The 9,284-nt window shown below is 38.6% G+C and overlaps 1 protein-coding gene across 1 annotated transcript; it reads right to left on the bottom strand.

Moving 5' to 3' along the window:
* Window positions 1-1,878: 1,878 nt before the first annotated feature.
* Window positions 1,879-7,541, bottom strand: LOC146497502 (chemokine XC receptor 1-like). The gene is made up of 3 exons (XM_085141647.1): window positions 5,254-7,541; window positions 4,919-5,077; window positions 1,879-3,366 (listed from the first exon to the last, which is right to left on the bottom strand). Exons 2-3 carry the CDS (start codon window positions 5,065-5,067, stop codon window positions 2,511-2,513), a joined length of 1,005 nt encoding a protein of 334 aa, XP_084997773.1. The 5' UTR covers window positions 5,068-5,077; window positions 5,254-7,541; the 3' UTR covers window positions 1,879-2,510.
* Window positions 7,542-9,284: the final 1,743 nt, after the last annotated feature.

The raw sequence follows: 9,284 nt of genomic DNA, 5'->3' as shown, positions 1-9,284 counted from the left end.
GCCCCCAGAGGCAGACAGAACTAGATCCAGGAGATCCGGGCCATCCACAGCACCCAAGAGTACAAGAGTACACATCTCAGCATCTCAGCGATATCTGTGCATCAATCGCAGCAGGAGAAGGGCGGAGGGGCGCCCATGGCCAAAGAGCTAGAGTCCCAGAGAACAAGACACAACGAGCAGCCGACCACATTAGAGGACTGGTCACCCTGGCACAAGCTGAGAAAACCACCCCTGACCATCGCTTCCAAGGGTGCAGTTTAGCGTCTTTTTTTTTCCCTAATAATTGACATATTCTTGGTGAAACACCTGCTAATAATACAGCAAATTAAAGTAATTTCATGGATTTGAGATATGGACAAAATCATATTTATTTCTCTATCACTAAAATGTTTTTCTTAACCTAATCAAAATAATTTATGTATTAATGAGGAGCCCTTTAAGATTAGAAATTATGCCTTTTGGCCAGTAAATATGGATTATGTTTAAGGTAAGCATTTGGTGCAGCTAAACCAGAGGCAGCAATTACCTGCCGTATTTTTGTTGAGCCCAGCGCTCAGAGTACTTCTGTAAGTGATTTACTTTTTACTTTCTAAAATTACTCCGCCATCTAATGGAGAAGGTCGGGATTGCATTCATGTCAAAACCACTGCTGTATTCACTGTTTCCTGTAATTATGAGACTTGGATTCTAATTTATAATAATAAACTTCGCATTTACTCATTTCTGGCATAAGAAGTATTCACTAAATTAATAGCCTGATAAAACATTTTGATAACCTGTAAGTTTTACAACTGTATAATTTAAATTTCTATTAAGTCATTTAAGGAAATAGTAGGGGATGAGAAAATGTTTTTATGGCTGTTGTTTAACTAAAAATGATTGAAAATTACATTTCAGATTTTCATCAAAAACTGTTTTTATTTTAGTTGTTACTTTATAGCCTGAAAGGATGCTTAGAAATAACTAAAATGCAGTTTTCTCAAAATAAATGTATTTATATTTTATTACAGGAAATTTTTACTTCACAGCTTAAAAATGAATTGAAAAATAAGTCAGTAAACAAAACAGTATAGCACAAAGTCATAAAAGTGCACTGATATCAGTCTGTCCGGTCAGCTAGCATAAACCATTGTAAATCCCTTTCATCTGCTTTGGTGTAAATGAAAGTAACAACAGGTGCACTGAAGAGGCACTTATATATATATAAGAGAAATCCGGTGTCTCTATGATCTTTCCGCTCCGTTACATGTACAGGGAAATGGCCCCCTCTGCCTTGGTCATGGATACTTCTTTAAGACACTGTGGCTAGCCTGGTCACGCCCCACAGCTTACGTATAAAACAGCTGGTAAGACGGGAAACCGGTGGTGGTTTGATCGGAGGACGGTGCTTCTGTGCGTCTTACACATTAACTGTTACGCAGAGGTTTCAGGATGATGGACAACACGTTCTCACTCCCAAAGCGTAACATTTTACGCTAGGTGACAAATCGTCAACATATTACGTTTTCCGCTACCCACCACGTTCCTAAATGACGACCTCGGAAAAATGAGGAAATATGAGAACCGTATGGACTCAATCTACACATGTTCGCTCTTTTTCTTCAAATCGCTTAGAAACACGCTATTTAACATCATTAAAGTCCTGGTTAAGGTCAGGAAAAAGGTTATGGTTAGGGCTAGGGATAAGGTTAGGTTTAGGGCTGGAATACAGGGCTGGAACGTCTATTACCACAGGAGTGTCATTGCACTGGATTTCGGCCATAACCCACCGCGTACCATAAGAACGCCGAAGGTCTCCTTTCGAGTTCCTCAGGAACGCCGCGGGACGTGACAAAACGTCGGCATGTTACGCCTCGGGAGTGAGAACGGGCTGTGATGGAATAGACTGTAATAATGCACACCTTCTCTGCATGAGTCATGTGCTCTTCTTTCACCGTCAGATTTATCCAGACCACGTGGATTTATGCACACACAACCCACAGCAGTTATTAATAGGATCAGTTTTCCTGATATCAAAAACATGTTGATTTTCCTAAATTGTAATGCAGAGAAACACGTGTAAAACCTGCACACACTGTTTTATTAGTCACTCAGTCTATTATCTAGTCATTGATCATTATTGAAAGAAATACGTGTTTAAAAAATGTCTATTGTTAGTATAACACTCTTCTCACATTGGCACATTGCTGGGAGTGCATCATTTCAAAATTTACCACTAGCCAAATCTGGCCCTTACACTTCACAGTAGTGACACCATAAAGTAGTGCTGTCAGTGCAATTTTTTGTCAGTTCAGCCTGCCATGGCATTATACAGAATTTCATTAGAAGAGAGAAGTGAAAACGGCTTCACTGAATTTCAGCAACAGTTTATTTTTTACACAAAACAGTGTGAATGCAAAGGAATGCAGTGAAATGCACATATGTTGTTGTTGTTTTCTTAACTGGCTCAGTGAAAAACTGAAAAATAGATATTATGTAAAAGCATTTACAAATTAAATCAATATGTAAATTTAAGACAGATTGTTTAAAGGATAGTCATGCAGGTCCTCGTTGACAGCAGTACTTTGTTCTGTGAAAACAACTTTCTGGCTAATAGTTGTGTTCCGGCCAGTGTCTCTCTCCCTGTTCTTCCTGCACACATTTTCACAGTGCAAAAGATTTAAAAGATGCTTTCGCAACTTCTGTGAGATCATATAGAGCAGAGGGTTCATACAGCAATGAGAATAGGCAAGCATTTCACAAATACAAGACGTGATAGCCAACCGTTCCTGTGTTTTACAACCTTTGGGTGTATAGAGGGATTTGATTAAAAACATAATATGGTATGGCCCCCAGCAAATGAAAAATGCTGCAACAATACACAACAGCACAACTACAGTCCTGTGCTTCTTTCTGTTTAAAGCTTGTAAAACCTTCTTGAGGATGGCAGAATAGCAGAAAATAACAATGGCAAATGGGAGGAAGAATAGCAGTGACACTTGGAGGTGTTGCCCGAGGTTGTCTTCAGATGTCTCACAATAGGTATAATTCTCCCAGTTTCCCACCTTTGTGATCACAGCTTCCCTCAGGGATGCAGAGATGCTGATGACCCAGGCAGCTACACAAGCACCAATTGCATACTTCTTTCTATATAGTTTGTTCAGCTGGTTATGCAGCACCACAGTAATGAAACGATCCACTGTCATCGCAGTCAGCAGAATGACACTGCTGTACAGACCAACAAAGAATGCGGCAGAAATCAATTTGCAGAAAAAGTCTCCAAAGACCCAGTGGTGTAGGTGATCAACAGCCCAGAATGGAAGTGTGATGGTGAAGATTAAATCAGAGCAGACCAGGTTCAGGATGAAAATATTTGTGATACTTTTGTCCTTCTTGACCTTAGTGCAGCATTCGATACTGTTGACCATAATATTCTATTAGAGCGATTAGAACATGCTGTAGGTATTACAGGTATTGCACTGCAGTGGTTTGTATCATATCTATCTAATAGACTCCAATTTGTGCATGTAAATGGAGAGTCCTCTTCACACACTGAGGTTAATTATGGAGTTCCACAGGGTTCAGTGCTAGGACCAATTCTGTTTACATTATACATGCTTCCCCTAGGTAGCATCATTAGAAGACATAGCATACATTTTCACTGCTATGCAGATGACACCCAGCTCTATCTGTCCATGAAGCCAGATAACACACACCAATTAGTTAAACTGCAGGAATGTCTTAAAGACATAAAGACTTGGATGGCCACTAACTTTCTGCTTCTTAACTCAGATAAAACTGAGGTCATTGTACTCGGCGCTGGAAAGCTTAGAAATATGGTATCTAACCAGATTCTTACTCTGGATGGCATTACCTTGGCCTCCAGTAACACTGTGAGGAACCTTGGAGTCATTTTTGACCAGGATATGTCCTTCAACGCACATATTACACAAATATGTAAGACTGCGTTCTTCCATTTGCGCAACATCTCTAAAATTAGAAATATCCTGTCTCAGAGTGACGCTGAAAAACTAGTTCATGCATTTATTACTTCCAGGCTGGACTACTGCAATTCATTATTATCAGGATGTCCAAAAAACTCACTGAAAAGCCTTCAGTTAATCCAAAATGCTGCAGCAAGAGTACTGACAGGGACTAGAAAGAGAGAGCATATTTCTCCTGTTTTGGCTTCCCTTCATTGGCTTCCTGTTAAATCCAGAATTGAATTCAAAATCCTGCTCCTCACATACAAGGTCTTAAATAATCAGGCCCCATCTTATCTTAATGACCTTGTAGTACCATATCACCCTATTAGAGCACTTCGCTCTCGCTCTGCAGGCCTACTTGTTGTTCCTAGAGTATTTAAAAGTAGAATGGGAGGGAGAGCCTTCAGTTTTCAGGCCCCTCTTCTGTGGAACCAGCTTCCAGTTTGGATTCGGGAGACAGACACTATCTCTACTTTTAAGATTAGGCTTAAAACCTTCCTTTTTGCTAAAGCATATAGTTAGGGCTGGACCAGGTGACCCTGAATCCTCCCTTAGTTATGCTGCAATAGATGTAGGCTGCCGGGGGATTCCCATGATGCATTGAGTTTTTCCTTTCCAGTCACCTTTCTCACTCACTATGTATTAACAGACCTCTCTGTATTGAATCGTATCTGTTATTAATCTCTGTCTCTCTTCCACAGCATGTCTTTATCCTGTCTTCCTTCTCTCACCCCAACCGGTCGCAGCAGATGGCCGCCCCTCCCTGAGCCTGGTTCTGCCGGAGGTTTCTTCCTGTTAAAAGGGAGTTTTTCCTTCCCACTGTCGCCAAAGTGCTTGCTCATAGGGGGGTCATATGATTGTTGGGCTTTTCTCTGTATCTATGAAGCGCCTTGAGGCGACATTTGTTGTGATTTGGCGCTATATAAATAAAATTGAATTGAATTGAACTTTTCAGGTTCTCGTAGATGAAAAGGACACATAAGAGGAGACCATTGCCTATGACACTGATGATGAAGATCAATATGAACAAAGTGCCAGTAAAGGTTGGAAAGTTAACCTCACATAGATAATGTTCTTCTTCAGTTGTGTAGTTGCTTTCCATTGTCAAGTTTCTATAAAACACAAACACAAAACTAGATTTTTAAAATGTAATTAAATACATTAACTAAGCAGTTTTCTTTATGGGAATGTCTTTTTTTTATATTTTAGTTTTTGTATGATCTGTAAAACACAGAGTAATAAAGCACCAAATTAGGAGAAGATGCACAGCAAATACTGATCAACTTACCCCAAGCATCAGCTGTCAATTTCCCGTGCTGGAAAGGTTTTGATGTTCTTAAGTAAACTTATAGTTCCTCTTTTTAAGTTAGAGTCACAGCACTGCCTTAAAGGAAAGCACACATTTTTTTTAACATTGTTTGTCATACTTTTTACTGACAAATAACTGTCTACAAGCATCCTGCATCAATCATACCAGACATCAGAATATAATATAACCTATAAAATCTGACAAGAGCTGTGTTGAAACTTTAAAGGTTATCATTTTGAAAGCTCCAGTTTGTATTTTGCTTTTTTGTTTCATTTTTTTTATGTTGTTGTGTTATACTATTTGTAAGGCAAACCATGAGTAGCCAGTATTAAACTGCAGTGCACAAACATTTCATATTTTAAGATGTTTAAATATTTCTCCAGCATATCAGGATATCTTATGTATGTGTTATGCCTTCAACATTAGTCAAGAAAAATATAATGTAGATTTAAGTAAAAGGAATGAAAGTCAGACAGTGTTGACCTGACTCTCAAAATGGACCATTTCAAATGAAATGTGTTTAAGCACAATTGTATAACACCTTGTTCTGATGTTAATCTATTAGACCTACGAATAACACATAAAGCAAGTCATAGGGGGTTATTGAGTCAGCAAAAACAAATGCATTTGAATCCAAAGGAAGTCTGCACAGTCAAACTTGAGATAAGCAAATGTTGACCCTTTATTGTAGCTTCATGGCGCTTAAGAATAACAAAGTCCAAAAAACACTTGAGGGGAAACACAAAGAAAGTTCAACAAAGCCAGCCTTTCTTTTTGTTAGCTGCCTCAACAAAACCTAAAAGACAGATGAACAGATACCCATCAGAGATAACAGGTATGGATGCATATCAGCTTTCTCTGTTAGACTTTCTACTTGTGATTCTGTGCAAATGTAACAGGGTCATAAATCACATTTTGTTATAATTACACAAAATGTGTTCTTTATACCTGACTGTTAGGACCTCCAAGCCTGTAGTTATGTTCATTATCAGTTAGAGCCCCTCCTCATTGTTCTTCTTCTTTGGTGCAACCCTATAAATACAGTGTACCCCTTTTGACTAGATAATTCTTGCTAGCTTGGAAGTTGTGGTGGGTTGAGCTAACCCTCTTCCCCACTGTTTGCATTTGGTTATAGGAGCTGGAGAGGGCAAGCTATTTATTTGGAGGTCTTTCTTTCTTTTATCTTTTATCGTCAGGTATGTCGTATTTCGTGTTGTTGTTGTTTTTTTAATCTTATGTCAAATATGTTACGTGTAAATGCATACTTTATGTTTAATGTAAAAAATAAATGCCAGCCCTTTTCTACAATTCCCCTGTGGGAGAGGAGCTGGAGTGGGCAAGCTATTTATTTGGAGGTCTTTCTTTCTTTTACCTTTTATCGTCAGGATCACACACAACGCAGAAACACACCGGTTACACTCACTCACAAAAAGGGACACTTTGTGGATCATGTGACTCTTCTGCACAAAATTATCCTCATGAGCGCTACCTATTCTAAACTGGAGACATCATTATCATCATTAAAAAAAATATGAAAGAAAAATGCAACTTGGCTGCAAATAAGACTAAAATAAACAATCCAAGCTAATAATTTCAACACTATTTGTGCTGCTTTCTATTTGTCAGACAATCTGTGCTCTGAAACTCTGAATACATTTAAGCATTAAAGTTTAAATATATAAAGGAAACATCAAAATCACTTTAGTTTGTGGGCAATAAATTAATATTAATATTATATAGCAGCAGATTAGAAGCATAAGAACATTTACACATTTTCTGCTTCATTAAATCAGTATCAGTATATAATATTTAATGTTACAGCTGGGCTTCATTCAGTGAGTGTAGTAAGGTATGCTTTATTCCTAAGACAGAGAAGCTATATACATACAACAACAACAAAAAAATCTGTAATCACGCGGCACCTCCAGTCATTTTTAAATCAATACTTAGAAACTTATAAAATAAACTATTCCCAACTAGGTTATGTATCCAGCATAGGTTACCACATTTTAGGGGGGTGTTCATACCCTTTACTCAAAGTTCAGTGCTGAGCTGAGTTGTTTCGGTGTTGTTTTTCCTCATTTAAAAAAAGACTAGCAGATTTTTTTCCATTTCTGGTCTAGCACAGTTTAGCAAAGAAAACCGTGTAAATAAGTAAAATATTACAATATTCCTACATTACCAACATCTAGAAGTTTAGACGGAGAAAACAGTCAGTGCCACGATGTCGCTATGAAGTGAAACTAAATTCTCCCTAGACATTATGCCTACCAGGACTGTTTCATCTGATACCCTGTCTCTGAACTTATCATGCAGGGAATGATTGCATTCCTTGCATGTTGCAACAAGCAATACAGCGCCATCTGGGTCATTTTCTTTATTTAAACAGAACCAACCTTGATGACACAAAATAATAGCAATGGCCTATTTTTCCTAAAATGAAACCATTATGAACACAAACAACAAACATTGTAGCTTTACTGCATGTTGAATTAGTTGCTATGTGGCGTGAAGTAAGCAATGCATTTTGAGGAAGCCAGCACATTTCTCGGTGTTGAATTTAAATACCACAGTAATGCTGCCTCTACTGGAACACCGTCAGACATGCATTTCCATGTTTTACAATGTCATCGGGTGAGACCATTACACTCTAAATTTAATCTGTGTGCTTTTGAAATGTTAGCTGTGTTCTATGAAAGTCAGTTCTTTTTGTCTGTTCTAAATAAAGAAGTTTTCTTTTCAGTTGCTATGCAGTTAAGCAAGAATTTTCTCTTCTTGTTTTTGCATATTTAAGTGTTTTTCCCATGACATTTATGAATATATAAAAGAAATGAAGAAAATAATGAACTGTTAAGCTTGATGTTCCTTTCAAAATTAATTTAATGTTGAACTAAAATAACTTCCAACTACCATGTGTTGAGAAATGAAGGTTGAAAAGTGGAGAATGTAAAGAGTGCAATTTTTTTAGTTGACTACCCTCACAACCACTATAGATCCAGGGAGGGAACAAGATAAGACTTAGCTGATTATAGGAAGATAGTCAAGACAGGCCAAAAATCAACTGTAGGCTTTCTTGTTGCCTGTCCCGTTCGGCAATGTAGCAATCAGAATTATTTTCTGAAGATCAACAAAAAAGCCCAATGGATTTATTTTTCCAAGTGGATTGTTATGGCTTTGTCATACTGGTACACTTGATTGATCTTTATTATTGTTATTTATTTATTTAAACTACAGAGTTATTACAAATGGAACAGACATGACTGGGGGATAGGAAAGGGAAAGACATAGACAAGAGAAGTTCAAGAAAACAAGAAGGAAAGAAAAACAGAGGTAAGAGGGACAGTGAGAAAAGACATTAAAAAATCTGCTGGATCACCTACTGGTGCAGGGGGAAGGAAAACAAGCAAAAACAGAACAACAGAGTAGGGAGACCACAGCAACAACCTAGATAAGTATAAGTAACAGTAAATAATCAATATTGAATGTTACTGAGCAGCACGTAAGTCTGTGAGCACCGTGTATGCACCTATGTGCACGCAGACACAAACATGCATTCCCACCCTCATGCACACATATACAAATAGTCAGCATGCACCCAATGTGGAGACAAACAAAAATGAACACTGTACACAGACTCACACTTCCCAAACATACTCTATACCCCCAGGTCCAGGTAGCATCACCCCCAGAGGGGCAATCCACCCCCAGACCCAGGAGATGTTGCCCTTGGCCCTGTGGTGAAGACAAGCAGACCGCCCCTGGTCCTACAGCAGCAGGGAGGCCCAGCATCCCAGACCCTGACCAGGCTGCTGACTCCTGCTCCTGCTAGTTGCTCAACAGTCCTGGGTCTTCTGTGTTGTATTTTTCATTTCATTCAATGTTTCCACTTTGGACAGTCCAAGATTTGGACTGCAAGGATGCAGGCCAGTTCAGTACGAAGGACTCATTGTGTGCTGTAATAGATGCAATACACATTTTAACATAGTCAAAAGACATCATCTGGTTGTGAG

The sequence above is a fragment of the Neolamprologus multifasciatus genome, chromosome 18, assembly GCF_963576455.1.
Source record: "Neolamprologus multifasciatus chromosome 18, fNeoMul1.2, whole genome shotgun sequence".
Lineage (NCBI taxonomy): Eukaryota > Metazoa > Chordata > Actinopteri > Cichliformes > Cichlidae > Neolamprologus > Neolamprologus multifasciatus.
The sequence above is the reverse complement of the archived record's forward strand: the minus strand, read 5'-3'. Positions and strand labels throughout refer to the sequence as shown.

What these genes read in the sequence shown, in the direction of transcription:
- LOC146497502 (XM_085141647.1), bottom strand. Translation starts at nt 5,067, where the DNA reads ATGGAAAGCAACTACACAACTGAAGAAGAACATTATCTATGTGAGGTT. An exon ending in CTTTTCATCTACGAGAACCT is followed by an intron (nt 3,367 to 4,918) that starts GAAAAGTTCAAT and finishes GGTCAAGAAGGA; the next exon opens with CAAAAGTATCACAAATATTT.